The sequence below is a fragment of the Pelophylax lessonae genome (assembly GCF_965119305.1).
Source record: "Pelophylax lessonae genome assembly, chromosome: 11".
Lineage (NCBI taxonomy): Eukaryota > Metazoa > Chordata > Amphibia > Anura > Ranidae > Pelophylax > Pelophylax lessonae.
In genome coordinates, this window is record NC_138778.1 from 177175048 (window position 1) to 177195196 (window position 20149).

General features: G+C 43.2%; 1 protein-coding gene across 1 annotated transcript in view; it reads right to left on the reverse strand.

Annotated features, from left to right (window-relative positions):
• Window positions 1-1874: 1874 nt before the first annotated feature.
• ACBD4 (acyl-CoA binding domain containing 4) overlaps window positions 1875-20149 on the reverse strand; it is a 31108-nt gene continuing 12833 nt past the window's right edge. The window contains exons 6-10 of the mRNA XM_082271393.1: window positions 16770-16870; window positions 14210-14333; window positions 12589-12785; window positions 6918-6968; window positions 1875-2907 (exon numbers count right to left, since the gene is read on the reverse strand). Coding sequence (XP_082127519.1) covers window positions 2800-2907; window positions 6918-6968; window positions 12589-12785; window positions 14210-14333; window positions 16770-16870 — 581 coding nt within the window. The 3' untranslated portion in view covers window positions 1875-2799. The remainder of the gene's footprint in view (window positions 2908-6917; window positions 6969-12588; window positions 12786-14209; window positions 14334-16769; window positions 16871-20149) is intronic.

Sequence of the window (20149 nt, forward strand, 5' to 3'; positions counted from 1 at the left end):
TTTATTTTTCCCTTATATCCAGTTCTGGTGACAGCTGTAAAATCTTGTATTCCCCCATCACTTTCTATCCTGGTGAGGAGACGAGGGGACCTGGTAAGAATGTTTTAACATCCACTCCTTACCTGCTACAATATTGATTTATAATAGAGATCAATGGTGTTTTGATTTGTGCAGCAGATGCATATGCACATATCCATTAAAAGCTAAAATAAAGAAACACCCTTTGGGCTCTTTCACACGGGCTTTCCGTATGTCCGCAAATCATCCTATTTTTTTGCGGATGATTTGCGGACATAATGTAAGTCTATGGCATTGCGGATGTCAGCGGAATACCATCCGCTGACATCCGATTTCCTTCCTTTCAGTTCTGTTCCGTTTTTTCGAACGGAACAGAACCCTATTTTTGTTCCGTTCAAAAAACGGAAAGGAAGGAAAATCGCAATCCCCATAGACTTACATTAGGTCCGCATATCATCCGCAAACGGATGGGATGATATGCGGACCTAGGGAGCGGATGACAGAAATGTCATCCGCTCCGTGAAAAAAAAAAAAGGACCGCAGCGGACCTTTCACACGGAAAGCCCGTGTGAAAGAGCCCTTTAAGTGACCATGTTGCTTTAAGGTCTTGGTGAGAAGAGGTGGAAACACACTGCATAAATATCTCACTATTTGGCTCTTTATGAGATACAAGAAGCTAGCAGGTGACATCATCCCTTGGGTGCCCATCCAAGACTGAAATGTCAGTTTTGGGTGTGGCTCTTGTCTAAATGTACTGTAGGGACTGGTGTTATTTTTTTTCCTGCTTTCCGTGCTGTCAATGTTACTATGGGTCTGATCTAAAGGCAGGCCTGAACTCACTCCAGACTCTGAACAGCACTGGATGGAATAGAACTGATGCAGGGAAATTAAACAGAGGAGATGAACAAGATACCATCGGTGTTCTCAATAATGAGCCTTTATTTGTTTGTTTTGATCGATTGCCATTGGGAGATCTACCTTCTTCATCGAGTTTAATGGCGCTGACCCAATTAAGAGGTCAAATTTAGTGGGCTTAGAAAATTGGAGTTGGGCAATATTGACCTAAATCATGGCTAGCGCAATGTTCACTCCCCTGTCCTAACCAGCTCTGCGCTCATTATCTTTACTTCTGCAGCACCATGACCATTATCTGACATTGAACATTAAAGCAGTTCTTCAGTTGGTTCTGAAAATTTTAAAAGTCAACAGTTACAAATATTGTAACTGCTAACTTTCAATAAAAGAACACTTACCTGTCCAGGGATCCAGCTCCATCCTCAATCGAGCCTGTTCTTCACCAGTCTTCAGCTGCCAAGTGGCGGCATGTTTACTAAGGGAAGTCGTCTGTTACTCCTTGTGGCTTCACAGCCAGCCTCCCCCCTATCTTTTGTGAAATGGGACTTGTGATGTGTCCCAGAAGGCTGTGGGCAAAGCGGTGGTGGTTGGGGGGGGGGTTTGAGGAAATGAGGGAACTTCTGCTTTGATGGCCTAGTGGGAGCGGGCACCTTCTCACTCTCCCCCTTAAAAAAAAACTTTATCCAAAAGTTGAAGGGGGAGGGGTTGTGCTGGCTGACTTGTTTGCTGTACCACCTCAACGGGTAAATGGTTGCCATCTGGCCCTGACTAGGTATATTTACAATCCAGCCCTATGCTCACTATCCTCTACAGATCATTTCTCAGTTGAATTTTAGGTGACCGACATTTTACTCTTTATCTCATCCATTCCAGTCCTCTTCTCCTTATTCTAGACTAGCTCTATGCTCTTTTTTTCCCTGACTACAGTTGCATTCCTCATCTTTTCTTTACCAGCCAAGTTTATCAAATTCAGCCATTACTAATTCTGTCCTCCTTTTTCTCTTTTAACTCTGTATTTACTATGCCAGACAGACCAGATCTATCACTGTTACAAAATATGTGCTTAATTCCAAGTGCTGACCAGCTATGTACATACTTTTCAGCCCTGACATGCTTTGTGTTTGCTTCGTAGTCCTGACATTCTGTGTTCCCATCCTAGTCCTGGCCAGCTCCACACTTGATCCCTAGTCTTGATTAGCTCTTTGTTCGATTACTAGTCCTGACCATCTCTGGGCTCACTTCCTAATCAACACCAGGTCTGTGCATTTTCTAGTCCTGCATAACTCTGTGTTTGCTTTGATCCCTTACCAGATTTTTGCTCCTTTTTTACTCATGATCTGTTGTGCTTGCTTCTATCCCAGGCCAGCTTTATACTCTCTTCGTAGGCCTGACCATTTATGTTCTTACTTCCAAGATGTAGCCAGCTCTGCACACTTCCTAACTCAGGCTATTTTTATGCATGCTTCCAAACCCAGGCCAGCTCTGTGCTGAATTTCTAGTCCTCACCAAATCGGAAATCAATTCTATCCATGATCAGCTCAATACTCGCTGTACTGTGTATGATCTGCTGCTGTGCCTATCTCCATTGTATACTGGCTTTAGCACGTTTATGTCACCTTGGCCTTAGCTTTCCCTGGGGTGTTTCAAAGAAAAGGCCATTTATCAGGTAAATCAACCACTGCAGACACACTGGAGGAGATAAAAGAAAACAATGCAATATTATACAGAGTACAAGAAAATATTAACATAATTAACCCATTCATTACCAGGCTCAAAAAACAAAGCAGCATCAAATTTACCAGTCGTTGAGCCCCAAAATTAGTTTTAAAGCTATTAGAAAGTGACAGCCCCTGCTCATATGCTTGATTGTCCACTTCCTCCAGGGATACAATTAAGGGTGTCTGTCAAAAAGGCTCTCAAGAAAGGTCAACTTTTTCTTCCATAAAGTCTTCGAAGAAGCCAGTGTACAAAGAAAGGCCACATAACGATGAAAACGAGGGTCTGGGACCGGCCAATTCCGGAGTGTTGCGGCTTCTGTGTGGAGAGCCAAGAGATGAGGATATTAGTCTTTCCTTAAATTATTATGGACATTGATCAAATTCTAACAATGTACATTAGCATCTCTACATTATTTTCAAATATACAAGATATCAAAATTCTGCTTTAAGGTATTGCTTTCTGTTTTTGGTACATTACTAAAGAACTGTATGTGTTTGTTCTTTTGAACCTTTTTTTTTTTTTTACTGTGCTTCCTGTACATTCTTTTGTTATATCTTTAACATTGTATAATGCTATGGGGGATTATGGCATTATTTTGCCAAAATGTAAAAAAAAAATGACATTTGACAATACTTACAGACTAACTGCTTTTTTTCATTGGTTTGTAATGGTAATTTAATTTTTTTTATTGTGTTCTATAATTCCAGTTTGGTGTTAATCCTTAAAGTGAACCTGTACTTTGCCCATGCAGTGCAAAGCAGTCAGTTCACAGGACTGCCACCCTCAGCAGATGTACATATTGACCTTCCCCCTTCACTTCCACTCTGTTCTGCCATCAGGGACATGGAATTCTTACTTGGAGCTTATGGCCCGTACACACGATCCGAAAATCGGACGAAAAATAACGCTTGTGAAAAGATCGGACGTTAATCTGATCGTTAGTACACAGTTTACGAGAGGCGATCACGACAGTTCACTCGATATTATCCGGTCGTGCAAGCATAAAAATTTTGATCGTATTAGAACACATTGTACGATAATCGTATTATCAGTATGTTGTTCATCCGAAAAAAATGGTGAGCAGTAGACATAATTTCCCCTCACACGCTACGGCGTGGTTACGCATACCGGAAGGTTTTGAATCATCGTCCGAGAAAATTCGTATCGTAAGTAACCTCTCCCATTTGCGAATATAATTGAGAGTTCCAGCAACCAAACAAAAACGGACGGAACGTCGTCCGATTTTCGGATTGTATGTACTGGGCATAAGTGCCGGTTCACACTTATGCGCTTGTACTGCGAATGCAATGCGTTCTAAATAGTCTCCAATCGCATGCATTTACAAAATTCATTGAATTCGTGACGCTCGTTCACATCTATGCGTTGCGATTCAGATGCGAATGTGATGCGATGATAAAAAGGGTCTTGTGCGAGTTTACAGAGTTGCGTTGCGAATTTAGTCTCCATAGACATCAATGTAAATCGGTCTGGACTCGCATTATCAGTTCAGATATGTGCGAATTCTTATGTGCGAATTTTTATTTTTTGTTTGATTTTCCCCTCAGCTCCACCCCTCCTGAGCTTAATTAACATAATCAACGTAATAAAATTTTCATTACAATCGCGCTGGTACTATTGAAAAACACAAGGGAAACTCGCACTGCAAATTCGCATTGCAAGCGCAAGCGCATAAGTGTGAACCGGCACTTACATAGAGCCGAGTACTCTCTCCCCACTGCATATGACAGCTCACAGGGGTTGATGTACTAAAACTGGAGAGTGAAAAATCTGGTGCAGCTGTGCATGGTAGCCAATCAGCTTCTAACATCAGCTTGTTCGATTAAGCTTTGACAAAAAAAAAACCTGGAAGCTGATTGGTTTTTGTGCACAGCTGCACCAGATTTTGCACTCTCCAGTTTTAGTAAATCAACCCCATAGTGTTCAATTACAAAGATCCAGTGCTTTAACAAGGAAGAAGAGGAGTGAGTCAAATGCTCCCCATACCTAGACATAACAGGCATTTCTCTTCATTCCCAGTGGCCAAACAGAGCAGCAGGATAGTAAAGGGTAGCTGACTATGTAAAGCTGGGAAACGTGACAGTAGAGTGAAACTGCTACTTTGCTTGGCATAGCCAAGTCACAGGTTTACTTAAAGCCCTGTCAGAAAAGGCATCGATATGCACCTGGTGCACCCTTTCACTATGAACTAAGACAGGATAAAATGCTGGACTACATTATCTGGTTGCATGGTTAGAAAAATCAGCCAATCTGCACTCTGATCTGCAACTTTAGAGAAAATGGGACAAAATATTTAGGATACTGTTGACATCAGCAATATGAAGGATGCAAAGAAAGGTAAATATTTCAGCCATAGCTGAGCGAATTTCGACGGTTCTTTCTGGCTCAGCCTAAATTTGCTCAGTGGATGGCCCTGCGGGCTCATCTCCTTTTGACAAAAGTTTGCTCGACTTTTGTTGCAGAAGCCGGTCGGAGAATTTTCAGCCAAACAGCAGCTCCATCCAATTGGATGCAGCTGCAATTTGAATGTAGAGGGATTCGGGCTTTTAGCATGGATGGAGAAATCTGCTATCTTTCTTATTTCTTTCCTTATGCCCGTGGACCCCAGCAGCTTTGTTAAAGAGATCTAACTATGTGTGACCAGTTTTAGCCGTGAGTAGTTGGAAATGCATAGTGCCACTTCCTCCTGTATTTATGCCTCTACACTTGGCACCATCCTCTTGGTGCCTTTCCACATTCTGTGTGCATTGCCTCTCTCCCTTTTGAATATGTTGTTTGAATATATATATAAATTATTCATGACCATGTTAAAGCTGAACTCCGGGCAAATAGCTAAATACACATTTAAGTAAGTAAGGGAGCTGATTTAGTTGTCCAAGGATTTGCATGTCTATCCAGCCAGTCCCATGATTTAAACAGACTTTACAGACTATACACAGTCAGGCTGGTAACCTCACTTTTTCCCTGCTGCATTTAAAAGAGGAGTATGGACTTAGAAAAAAATACACATTTATACTCACCTAGGTGGATGCAGCATCGATCTATTGCTGCATCTTTCCCCTGCAGACTCTACAGTAAGAACTAAGCAATCAAACACCACTGATCACTTAGTTCTCCACTCCGAGCAAAGAGAAGTGACTGTCAGTCATTGGCTCTTTGTTCTGCCCTTCCAGCACTCACTGGAGCACTGGGCTGTGGAGGGAGCAGGAGGGGCTGGCTCAGGCTCTCAGGGGATCTTTAAAAGTCTGACCCAGGTGTCGGTCCAGGGTTCTGTGTGGATCCTGACTATATGGTCGAGATCTTTCCCAAGCCTGGACTGGCTGAAAACAGATCACAGGAGTGCAGAACGAATTGCACTCCTGTGAATCACAGGAAAAGTTTAACCAAAATAGCTTTGGCTATACTTCTCCTTTAAGGTTATCTCCTTGGCTCCAACCTGTGATTGGACAGTTAAGGAGTGGAAGCAGTTCACCCCTGTGTTACTTGCTAACTGATGTACATGCAACACACCTGATTGGCTTCTTGTGCTTCCCCTCCTCTTCCAATCGAAGTGCGGCTGTACAGGGACTCCAAAAGGCTGATGTCAAATCAAAGTTATGTACTTACACTAGCTGCCTTTGAATACACATTTTATTATGAATACATCACAGCAATTGGTCTTTGTCATATCTGCTTGGAGTTCAGCTTTAATATTTGGCTGGCCACAGGTGGATTTTTTCTTTTTTTTTTTTTTTTGGCTGTCAAAAAAAAAAATTGAACGGATTTCCCTATCCACACAGTCGAGGTGGATGAAGGAATCCTGCCTGTTGTGTTATTGTATTTTGACAGTAGGGAATTCTCCGTTGTCAGAATACACTGATCGGCACTGCAGCCAATCGGAAGGAAAATTTTCCAATATTCCCATTCGAGAGAAGCTGATTGTTAGATTGACTTCCCATCCAGAAATGACCATAGATGGATCAAAATTTGGTTGGTCCTTCCTGAACCGGCCAAATTTTGATCCATCTGTTCCCAGCTCTACTCTAGCACCAATCAGCTGCTCATAGGAAAGATTTCCAACATTCCTGTTCAAGAGAAGCCGATTGTTAGATTGACTCCTTTGTAGCAGGGACAGCCATAGGTAGATAGATCGAAATTCAGTTGGTCTCTGCTGAACCAGCCAAATTTCTATCCATCCATGCCCACCTTTACCCAATAGCACCGTAGACTCCTATTTATCAAACACAATGTACAACACATATAGTTGTTCTATATACTCCTGTCTCCAACACTCCTATGCCAGCCACACTCTCACAACCTTGGCATACCGGGTGTTTGGGTGATCTGTGCATTCGTTCACGTATGTACTGTTGTTGATCCTGTTAGAGATAAAAGGTTCTTTGTGTTAAAAACAAATGCGTACTTAGCAACTTAAAAATCTAAAGTTTATCTAAACAATGCTGTCCTATAATTATTACACAAAAGGAAGGTTAAGCCTACATTCTGAGAATGCCTAACTGCATAAAAGTATTGAAAACAAGGACTGTTTGTTATAGCAAATGGCACATAATCAGCGTATTCCTTTTTTTGCTACCAGTGAGGGTTAGAATGGGAGATCCATAGTTGTTGCCACGGGCAATAAAAACTGTTCTTTCACACAATTACATCTTGAGTCATTAATAATTAGTCTTAGCTGACTTTGGATCACCTGCTGCTAGGACTTGTACAACAATAACTAAAGAAACCACAGGGTAGATGTGACTTATATTACAGGTCTATGTGTTCTCACTGTGACTCTACATATCCAATCCACTCATTAATGTTGGCTGTATACTGTAGAATACATAATCATGGATTTGGTGCTGGGCACAGTAGGCTTGCACCTGGAGGAGGAGGTTAGTTGGGGCTTTTGTTAGGTTTTTCTTCTATTATTTTATGAAATGAGTCACAATGAGAGTAAGGCATAGGTCTCCTGATATAGCATCTTCCATTTCCCTTAAAGATGGCAATAGACAGCCTGAATCTCATCCAATTCCTGCTGAATTGGTTAAAAATTCAAAAATGTAAAAAATAAAGTACGTCATTGTGTGAAAAGATTATTATATTAATATACTTCAGTAAAAATTGATCCACAAATTCATTACTTACATTCAAAAGAAGTTTTGAAGTTAAGTAACAAATTTGTGGATGAATTGTTACTGAAGTATATTTCTATAATAATCTTTTCACACAACAGCGCACTTAATATTTTTGCCTATTTTCCCAGTATTCAAGGAATTTTAAGTGCAGCAGTTGTTTTATAAGCACTTGTCTTAGCGCGAGGTTGATCTATTGTATATGGTTGAAATTCAAGCTGTGGGTGACCCTGCAAAGCATCCAATGAGCTGGGTGGAAAAGTATTGGCCAAACAGTGACTACATATGGTGTATTCAGGCAGGGGTGAGTGCTGTGGCTGCTGAATACAATAGCCGGCAGAGGACATTCCTCCATTCATTCTTTTTAGTGTGGTTAGGAGAATCTATTGCACTTCACTGGTTGAGCCTGTGGGCTGAACAAGACAAATTGAGCATTGTAGGGCTATCCCTGAATCGGACCTTCACCCTAAAGAACATGTTGAGCTTACCTTGCCTTATCCCCTTCCCTCTCCTACACATGGATATTTTTTTCTTTTGTTTCAATTCTGCAATTCTCATCTAGGTCCTTACCATTGCATGTTCAGATGTGCCACTGGGCTCTGGTCCCGAGAGAGCCCTGCAGCACATTTGCACATGCACTAGTTTCCCTGGCCATCGGCGCACGTGCAGAGTTTTCCCTGAAAGTGCAAAGACTGCTACCAAGGAAGTCCAGGCCCTTCCCTGTCTTTGTGTGAACGTGGAAAATTATCTAATGGGCTGCCAAGAGCCAAAGGCTGGGCAGATCTGCACATGTGCCATTATGGTGGCGCCGGGGTGGGGGGAGGGAACTAGGTGAGGCTGAAGTTCTGTTTTAAGCTGATCATATATGGCTTGAATTTTGGCTGATTCCTAAAATTCGAGCTGTGGGTAGCCCTGTGAACACCACTAAAGGATTTCTGACTGCAATGTAGCCTGGATGCTTAGAAAACATTCCTGGATATCTAATACTGTATTAGTGTTCCTGTGCTAGTAAGGTAAGGTACTAAAGGAAAACAAATGTATCCCTTTCTTACACCAATTGATAAGCTCTGCACTGAGCTCATAACTTCTGCAAAACCTCACATTCTGAAAAATGTGACTAGTTGAAGCCCAACTGAACTTTCAAATTAATCAGCTAAAAACATTCCATGCACATAAAGCATAAGGTGTGCAATGTATTATAGTTTACTTTCATTAGAAAGCAGACATACAGTAACCTAAGTAGAAAAAACTGTCTCTTGCTAGAATGCTGAAGAGTACTGTTGCTCCCTGTGTGGAAGCAGTGGTGTCTCCGCAGAGGTCCAAAACACCCGCTGCTAAGTCAGACCCAATCCGTAATGCTCAGAAAGCAAAGGTCCTTCTTTGCAGTGGACAGGCTTTTCTACTCAGGCTATGACTGCTTTTTAAAGAACCATAAGACTTTGAAAGAATCGTAAGAGTCAGAAAGTTTAATTGGGATTTAGGGTGTATGTCCAACCCACCCCATTTTTTTTTGAACAGAGTGGGAGAAGGATTAAAAAAAAAACATTTTTTTGGATCTTTTACTGTTACCCAAGACAACAAAAAGGTATTTTTCAGTAGAGAAGAGGAAGACTAGAACCTCTTTCATCTTTTCATTGCTGTCTGCGTTCCTCTTGCAGATTTTCCCTCACTTTCTGTCTGGCGAAGCTGTTGTCGCTATGACCGTAAGTGAGGAAAAACCTCTCTAACGGAATCCCAAATAGCAATAACAACCGGTTAAAATCCTTCCCCACACTATAAAATTGAAAAAAAAAAAATCAGTTTTGGGCTGCCATACACTTACCGACCAGTCACATACCTGGTATGTCATTGATCTTCAAGTGATTGTACCAGGGTGGTGCCTGCAGCTGCAGGCATCATCCTGGTAATGTTTTTACAGCTAACTAGCCGCTCGATTGCTTTTACAAGCAGCGGGAGGGGACAGGAGGCATTCCCATCCTACTGGATTTAGATTTGATCGGCTGTTGGGTATAGTAACCTTCAAAGCCATGACATCACTTCCGGTTTACCCAGATGTTATCGCCGCCATTTTAAAAAAGTCAAGAGCATTAAGAAACCCTGATCTTGGTGTTTTAAATGCTAAGTGCAGAGTAGGGATTTGGGGTCTTATAAACCCCAGATTTCTCCATAAAGAATACCGGTGACAAGGATGTTTACATTCCTTGTGACAGCAGTAAGGTCCGGTTCACACTTATGCGAGTGCGGGAAGGCTGCGAATCCGCAGCCTGTTCCCGCATCACACATGCACCCCCGGCAGTTCACACTGCCATATGCGATACGCTGGGGGTGTCAATGTAATCTTAACGACACCCCCAGTTTGATCGCATATCGCAGTGCGATCGTGCAGTTCGCACAGGATCGGATCGCACAAGTGTGAACCGCTGTGCGATCCGATCCTGATGCGGCTTCCAAAAAGGGTCCCTGTGCGTGTTTGGTGCGGCTGCAGTGCGAATTTAGCCATACAAACTGTATGGCTAAACTCGCACCGCACAGCCGATCGCATGTAATGTCGGAGCAGTGCGCTCCGACATTACATGCGAACCCCGCACACGCACAAGTGTGAACCGGGGCTCAAAGTGATCAAAAACAAAAATGAAAAGCAACAGTGTAAAATAAAAAACAAATAAATAAATTAATAAAAAATGAACGTGCCCTTGCCAACCCGTGCTTGCGTGCAAAGGCGAGCGCATGCGTTGGTCCTGCACGTGCGCAAACGACAATCGTCCCACAAACGCGAGGTTTCCCCACCAACGTCAGATCATTGGCAGTAATTCTAGCACCTGACTGTCTCTGTAAATCCTAAAGTGTAATCCTGTAAGGGCTTTAACCACTTGCCGACTGCCGCACGACTATTTACGTCGGCAGTCAGCCCCTCACAGGCAGAGTAACGTAGGGCTACGTCGCTAGCCTGTGAGGGTTTTGGGAGCGTGCGCCGCCGGAGGCGCGCTCCCGCGCGGTCACGGGCCCCCCCACGCGTGTGCCCGGCAGACCCGATGTCCGCCGGGCACTCGCGATCAGTGACAGCGGGAGAAAGGCAGGCAGCTAGTGTAAACAAAGCCGCCTGTCAGTTCTCCCTGTGTAAGAATGATGATCAAACGGTTCTACTATAAAGGACCGTTGATCACTGTTCTTACACATCAAGCCACAGCCAATCACAGTTAGAAGCCCTAGGACACACTTAACCCCTCCCTCTCCAATACAGTTAACTCCTTCACTGCCAGTGTCATTTTTACAGTAACAGTGTATATATATATAGCACTGATTGCTGTAGTAATGTCACTGGTAACCCCAAAAGTGTCAAAAATGTCAGTCAAGGGTCCGATCTGTCCGCCCCAATGTCGCAGTCCCGCAAAAAAAAAAAAAAAAAAAAAAACGCAGATCGCCGCCATTACGCGCTAAAAAAAAAACAACAAAAATGACAAAAATCTTTCCCTTTGTTAGTAAACGCAATAACTTTTGCGCAAAGCAATCAAAATACGCTTTTTGCGATTTTTTTTTTTTACCAAACATATGGTAAAAAAAAAAAAAAAATTGGCCTAAAATGTTAAAAAATTTTGATTTTTACATTTTCTTTTGGGGGAATTTCATATAAAAAAATTTGAAAAATATTGTTATTTTTGCAAAATTGACGCTCTTTTTTGTTGTTTATAGCGCATGATCAAAAAATCGCACAGGTGATCAAATACCACCAAAAGAAAGATCTGTTTGTGGGAAAAAAAGGACGCCAAATTTGTTTAGGTACAGCGTCGCACGACCGCGCAATTGTCCGTTAAAGTCACGCAGTGCCGAATCGCAAAATAGGCCCTGGTCAGGAAAGGGGTAAAATCTTCCGGGGCTTAAGTGGTTAAAGCATGACATGTTGGGTATCTATTTACTCGGCGTAACAGATTTTTTTTTTATATTTTACAAAATACCGTGTGACATAAAAAAATTGTAAAACCCACTAATTTGTTCTATAGGGCCTCTGCTTAAAAAAAAAAGTATTTAATGTTTGGGGGTTCTATGCAATTTTCCAGCAAAAAAAAAAAATTGATTGTTACATGTACACAAAAAGTCCCAGAAAAACCCTGGTCTTCAAGTGGCTAACAGAAAAGAAGGATTTGTAATAGAAGGAGGTAAGAACCTAAATTAAATTTGTCTAAAATAGTTGCCATATGTGTAATACATGTTGGGGTGGAGCCTACATAGCTGGAGTTTCACCTTAAAGCACATTTCCTTTTTGAAATATGTTGTGATCATTCAACTAGTTTAATTTAATCTTATGAAACTTTTTTTCTTCCTTATGTTTTATAGATTGTTGGCCTGACTTTGGCTGATGGCTTGAGGGCTTACAGAGCCTATGACTGGTATGCATACTTGTTCCAAGAAGTATGGAAGAAAATGAGCAGCATAATTGTTAAATGTTAAGTTTAACGGAGACTCTGAGCCAGGACTTCTCATCCAACATCAATGTCTGACCTCACAAATGCACTTTTGGAAAAATGGTCAAACATTTCATAGACACACTCCTAAACCTTGTGGACAGCCTTCCCAGAAGAGTTGAAGTGGTTATAGCTGCAAAGTGTGAGCCAACTCAATATTGATTTCTACGGACTGAGACAGGGATGCCATTAAATGTTTATGTGTGTGTAAAGGCAAGCGTTCCGATACTTTTACTAATATAGTGTATGTCTGAAGGAAAGGGATGAATCATGTGACATCATGTGTAAGGATAATATGAGAACACGATTTCTCTAGCAGAATTATTTTTTCTCATTACAGCTTTTATTATCAGTGATCCTGTTACTCAGTCTGATGCAATGTTAGTGTCATTATGCTATAATACCTGTAACGCTCGCTCCAGACCTTCTAGCCGCTGACAAAGTCCCTGAACTGAGGCCTGTAGAGCCTCCACCGTGGCAGCAATCTGAGGGCTCAAGTGGTGTGGTGAACTTCGGTTTTTATTCTGCGATTCCCTGGACAGGTCTGAGCTGTCTGACTCACCAGGATTCCTCAAGCAGGCATTGCTGAAGGACGGTGCCCCTAAATAAAATAAAAATATATTTAGATTTAAAATACCTGTTCTATTTTCAGGAAGAACTTCTTTTCAAATCACCATCACCCTTTCAGATTCAGAATAAAGTATTGAAGGCAAAGATGACCAGGTGGCTGGCATTTTCTGAAGGAGGTCAGCTATGGCAGCCTGCATACTTCTCACTGGACTGATTCCTTTAACACAGTGGCCTTACAGTGCCGGCTCTGCCAGTAGACAGTTCCAATCCATACTGTATACTAAGGAATACAAGGGATGCAGTTTGGAGACAGGAACCGTTTAGTATATTGAAAACAGAGCAGCATACAGTATATGGTAAGGTAACAGAAGGGTCATAACGTGTAACTGTGGACAGGTTAAGGATATTCAACCATTTACATATTCTTAGCAGCTTTACAACACCTTACTGACACTTGTAGCTGCAGGCACCATGAAGCAATTCATCCTCAAAATTTACAACTGAAGTTTTTTTTAGTTGTTTTCTCAGCAGGTAGGCTCACCCTGCTCCTTCCTCTTAGCAGTGAATCAGTGCTCTTTCCTCCAAGAGCGCCTACTTTGTTTTTACATCATAGAATAGAAGACAGTTGAGCCACTGCTGGGGGAGGGAGCATGGTGAGCTGAGCTGCTGAGTCGCTGCTGGGGGGGAGGGGAGCAGGGTGAGCTGCTCAGTCACTGTTGAAGGAAGGGGTGCATGGGGAGCTAAGCTCCTGGCTCACTGTTTAAAGGGAAGCAGGGTGAGTTAAGCAGAGCTGCTGAGATGGGGGAGTTGAGCAAAGCTGCTGAGTAACTGCTAGACACATGCGTTTCCAGCACACCAAGGATCAGTAATCAAGAGCCCAACTGTTTAAAACCAATCACATCACAAGCAGTGTAGTGCAATGATCCTTTTCAACAAATGCTTGGACTATTGAGTACTGATCCTTGGTGTGCTAGTGACATATATTCTCATTCATGCTGATACCAGTTAACCTGCTGGCAGTTGCTATGAATTTCCCTTACTTCAGGCCTTGTGCAGAAATGTGTGCGATGGGAATATTGGTTTACTGCTAAGAGTGGGAAGCAAGTGGAGACTTGAGCAGCTTCATAATTTCTGCTGTGAAAGTGGAGAATAAATTGCTCCACATTGTCTGCAGCTACATAGGTTAGTAAGGGCTTGTTTTAAAGCATATTTAGCCCAATTCTGTCGTTTGCTGCAGCAACAGACAGTCCCCGGACACCACTTTTCCAGCAGACATCTCTATCTATAAATATTGCAAGAATTCCATAGAGTGATTGATACCATAATCCATGTCCAAGCTGTAACCTTTTAAAATTAAAATAATTTGTTAGACCAATTTGTACACAGCTAGCTGTCATTGTGTGTCAAAAACAAAATTAAGTCTACACTGTCCTAACTAAACACCTCAATATGTACCTGAGTCATGACCCTTCCGCCTCTCTGTGCTGTGCCTCCTGGCCTTAGGCTTTTGTTTTTCATGGGTGGTCCCAGAAGCCTGAAACAAGTGGGGATGAATCACGGAGCCATCATCTTTATTGTTCTGCAAGGTAGAAAATTGTGGACACAAAGAGTTGTCTACTTAGGATTTGTTAGAAAATATATCTAAGTCATAACAATTTAGTTGTGTTCATGGATATTGCTAGGTTTTTACAACAGGGACACTGGCACAGATCTCCAGCTACCGTAAGTGGCAAAGGTCTAAAGCCTCATACACACGATCAGATTATCGGACTAATTTTCGTCTGTTTTTTGTTACATGCTAGCCTCATATTGAAAGGTTACTCCACATAAGAACATTTCCGTACGACAGAATTCTACTTCAGAAGTGATGTAATGTGTTGAATTGTTGTGTATGTAATCTATCATTTCCGAGCATGCCTAGTCTTGCTCTTACGATTTTTTTGGACGAAAACTGTACTAATTAAACAAAAATTGGACATTGTGTTCACGTACAATAAAAGTTTTATAGCCTGCCAGTGGCGTCAGGAGGGGGGGGGGGGCTGACCGGGGCTGTAGCCCCGAGTGGACCCCCGAGTGGACCCCCAAAAAGTCCTGGGTCTTCTGTGAATAATTATCATTATTAACCCCAAGTGTCTCACTGTCCAGCATGATCCTCCTCCTCTCTCTGTTGGGCTCTAAGGCCTAGCCTGCCGCCGCCACACTGGATGCTAGTACGGCCTGCTAAATGGCGTCTAGCAACCAGTGATGTCACTCATCACGTGACAGCAGGAGAGGCTCCTAGGCAGCGTTCAGAGCGGAGGAGGAGGAATTCAAATTCCTTCTCCGCGCTTATAATTGGCTCCGCCTCCACTCAGATCCCTCTTCTCCGGGCAGCAGTGCGGCTCAAGCTCAGAGCCGAGGGAATAGCGACAGGCAGCCGGGTGTGTCCACTCCACACCGACTCCACCTGACAGCACCTGGCCTGCTGCACCATCCTCAACATAAGGTAAGTTTCAAAAATATTAAAAAAGCAGTCTATTCAACCACAAAAACTGCCATTGAATTGAAAAATAGAGGCTAACCATAATCATATACAGAGATTGGATTTTTTTGCAGTGTTTTACTATGGGTTTTTATCTAAGCAGAGCAATTGCAATGCCATGGCAACATTAATGGGAGCGAAAAGGGTTGATTTGGTAACACCGACCATATCTTCCCTCCAGTAAGAATGATGGTGGGGGGGGGGGGTGGGTCAGGATATCTTCCCCAAATATTCCATATTTTCAAAGCTCCGCAGTGCACACTTAAATATCTTCCCCCATGTATCCTATGTGTGTTATTCATTCTTAAAACTGAGGGATGAATGGCCTTAGTCGTAGAAAATAATCTTTCTGCTTAATAGCCAGTGGGGGGACATTAGAGTGTAAGCTCCTCTGGTACAGAGACTGATGTGACAGTGTTCTCTGTACAGCACTGCGGTATATGTCAGAGCTATACTAATAAGTAATAATGATAATAATTAGAGATGAGCTCAGGCGTGTTCGAGTTGCTACATGCCCGATCCCCCTAGGAAGTCGACACTGCACTCCACTGATCACAGGCAGTGACACATTTCCCGATCTGTGCAGCTGAGGATCGGGAAATGTCTCAGTGCCTGTGATTGGTGGAGTGCGGTATCGACTTCCTGGCGGGATCGGGCACGTAGCAACTCGAACATGCCTGAGCTCATCTCTAATAATAATGTGTGACTATGAGGGGACATTAGAGTGTAAACTCCTCTCGTGCCGTGTACAGTGCTATGGATGAGGTCGGTGACTCGTGTGTATTGGTTGTCTTCCAGGTACAAGAAGTTGGAGCTGAAATACCACCCGCTAAAAAATAAGGAGCCGTCGGCCGCTCATCGGTTCAAGCAGATTGCTTGAGTTCAGTTGGTGTGTTTGATGGGGATCCTTAGTGCTCGTGCAGCCACCCAGGGAGTAATGGTGCTGGTGTTTTCTTGTGCTTGAGATGACTGCTGTCTTCATCGGCATATGAGGACTTATGTTACCAGCAGTCGGCTTTGGTCTAGGATTATGCACACAATCTGCACTAATATCTGTTGTTTTTTAAAATAAAAAAAACCTATAAATTGTATAATTTTAAAATAAACTGTTGACTCCTTATGCGGCCTTAAAAGTCTGAGATCCTTTTTGTATGTTTTTCCTCTCTAGCAATACACACCAAACTGAGCATGTGCAGAGTGCCCCAAAAAGCTCTGTTCTATCAGGAGATGGATTGGAGACAGTGGAAGAAGGGGAGAGTCAGAGAAGACAGAATCAAACAGCCTGTTCATACAATGCACAGGATTACCCCCTAGGTTCCACAGTGAGTATAACAAGCATGCTTTACTGCATATAAAGACTGATTTTACGGTTGTGGGTCTAGTAACACTTTAACTTTCCATCCCAGGTGTTTCTCCCAAGAGCGTTCTGGATCATTCAGGACCCTGGCTTTGTCATGTGAAAAGAACAGTGGTCATAGTATGGTTTGACCTCACCTGATCAGGTCCTAGTCTTTCCAGACTATCAGAGAAGTCTTCATTTTCTGACCCCCAACTTCCCAGTCTCCTATCACTTGCTTCTGACTGGGCAGCCTCACCTAGAAATGTCACAATAAATAGAAACATCAGCATTGCTCTTCCATCATAACCTGAGTTTAGTACGATCTTCTGATCTACTCCTATCATGAAACTGATCATTTTGACTCAGGTAACATCTCCAGAGGTGATAAAACCACAGGGATTGTTTTTTCCTTTGGTGAAGTATGCTCTATAGTAGGAGTGTACAACCTGTGGCTTGCAGGCCACATGTGGCCCATGGAGCCCTCTAATGTGGCCCATGACGTCATGCTCAGGGATGGCGGGTCGGCAAGCCCAGATCGTCAACAACAGGCTGCCTATCATCCATCCCAGGGCATCAGAGTGTATAGAGCTGGTGCTGGCAGCGATAAAAACAAGCAGTTACAGAGGCAGCAGGAGCCTCTATAGTGCTGTCTCCTGTCCAAGGGATAACAAGTGCACTTTGCCTGGGACCTTTCTAGCAGCCTGGAGAGCAATGTCAGCAGAAGCTGGAAGAGGAAAAGGTCAATGTAGTAAACATCACATACACTGCATTTTTGAAATGGGCATATTAGCACTTATGAAAAAGGTTTTTTTAGGCCGCTTTCACACTGATCTACAGGTGCAGCGCAGGGCACCTGTGGCTTTCCTGCGAGTTAGCTGCGCTTTGCCATAGACTTTTATTATAACCTGTGGGTTTGGTGCGCTTTCTGAAATCAAACCAAAACTCCTGAATGTAGGAGTTTTGGCACACTTTCAGAAACTATACCTCACCCACAAGATGTATTAGAAGCTAACCTACAGGAAAGCCACAGGTGCACTGCGCTCCACCTGCAGTGCGGGTAAACTGCAGTGCATTGGTGTGAAAGTAGCCTCACATAAGGCTCAGGACAGTTAGGGCTCGTTTACATTTGCAGTGTGAGGGGCGGTAAAACCCCATAGTTCACTGTGGCCTACGATTGATTACCAAAGTGGACCTCACTCTTCAAAAGGTTGAGCACCCCTGTTCTATAGACACTGAATAAACTGCTCTAGTGAACATTCTATATACGTACACCTTTTCTCCTTGAGGGTATGTTCCTTAAAACTTTTAATACCTGGTCATCATACTGTACACTATATGGAAAAAAGATTGTTGACACCTTGCTATCACACCTTTATGACCTTGCTGAACAGCCCATTCCAAAACTACGGGTATTAACGCAGAGTTATCCATCTATTTGTGGCTACAAGAGATCCATATTTCTGGTAAACTATTGGTATTAGTGAAGTTATGCATCTCAAATTTCTGGTAAGGCTTTTCAGGAGATTTTGGATTGTGTCTGTGGACATATGGGCCCATTCAGCCAAAAGAGCATTTGTGAGGTCAGATACTGAAGTTGGAGACCTGGCTCGCAATTGGCATTCCAATCCATCTTCCCCAAAATGCTGCCACAAGGTTAGAAGTGCGGAATTGTCTAAAATGTCTTTATATGCAGTAACATTAAAGCGGAGTTAAAGACATTTCTGTGTTTATTAAAAGTCAGCAGCTACAAAAAGTGAAGCTGCTGACTTTTAATAAACACACACTCACCTGTCCTATGATCCAGGGATGCAGTCGCCCGAAGCCTCGCTCCTCTCCCTCTTCTCTCGGCAGCGCCGGCATCACTAGTGTGGGCACCCGGCTGTGACAACTTGCGGCTTCACAGCCGGGTATGCACTGCACATGCGCGAGTCGCGATGCACCTCCTGAATACTCGGGCAATCTTCTGGGACCTCGGACATGTCCCAGAAGTTTGCAGGGAGGCAGGAGGACAGAACTTTCACTTGAGCCGCCTAGGCAGCCTGAGCGGAAGTGGGAGCGGGTACCTGTCAAAACTAGGAACCTGCTCTCCCCCCAAAAAATGACATGCCAAATGTGGCATGTCAGGGGGTCAGGAGTACTTAAAGCGGAAGTTCCGCTTTTGGGTGGAACTCAGCTTTAACAGAAGCACCTGAAATCGATAATTTGAAGGGGGGGGGGGCATCTAGCCATATAGGTAAGTATGATGATCAACTGTCGACAATCATTCGGATATAAAGTGAAAAATGAATACGTCAGTGAATGCCTATCCACAAACCAACTGAGTACTGAGATTACAGTATATAACAGTGCTTAGTGTGACTATGATAGTGGCTTGTAGGTTGTAAGCGCCACTAAATCAGAAGGACAAACCAAGAACATGCTGAGTAATGCATTGAAATCTTAATATGAAATAGGATAAATCAATAGTATCTACAGCTCGCCGTAAGCTGTGGGCTTATCAGAGGATCAATCTGCAGCCATGGGCTTCAGTATGGAACGATAGTTACACACTGTCAGTTTTTTTTTTTTTTGTTCAACCCAGCAGGCTGAGTGAAAAAAAAACTGAGGAGCCAGTTTCTGTTGAACCTCCCAGTACCAGCCAATATTCTGCCCAAGTGTACCAAGCTTAAGGCTGGCCATAGACCGAGCAATTTTGAAAAAAACTGCTCAAAGCCTCCATCAACACAGACAATGTTTACAGGGGACTCCCTCCTGTGGAGCCATTGTGTTCTCCAGGCGGGGGTGGGGGGAAGCTGTCCCTCTTGGAAGAACAGTGAATATTGCTAGCTGCTATAACAGCCACTAGAAATTATTGCTTGTAAAATCCAGCAGGCTGGTTGTACCCAAGATGATCAATCAACTTGGGTACATTCAGCCTACCCATACATGGTTTGAATCTCAGCCGGTTCCTGCTGAGCCGATCGAGATTCAATCCCCCTATGCACGGCTTTACCCAGCTCAAGGGGAGCAGAGATGTTAGTATTTCTCAAATGATCAGGGGTTCAGCCTGAGTGTAGGTAGGGCTTGAGCACAAAACCTGCCAGAGTTCATCCTCAAGTCAGTACTCTAGTGTGACACACCAAGCTGGCACATTTTGGCGATCCACACCTGCCACAAAGTACTTTTCCTTTCCAGTGAGACAGAGACTGATGTGAATAGTAAACACTTAGTGTTTAGAAAAATGTTGCACAATATGAGAACAGGCAAGAAAGAACCATGGAACATCCATGCCCATGCTAACTGTCCACTCTACTGACCATTTAGAGCAGTGGTTCTCAACTCTGGTCCTCGGGACCCACTAACAGGCCAGATTTTAAGTATTACCTTGGGGAGATGCAGACTAGAATACTGCAATCACTGAGCAGCAAATGATATCACCTGTGATGTAATTTAGTTATCTTGCAAACCTAGCCTGTTGGTGGGTCCCGAGGACCGGAGATGAGAACCACTAATTTAGAGGATTAAAGTGAGATTTGAGATTCCTCTTTTCCATTTT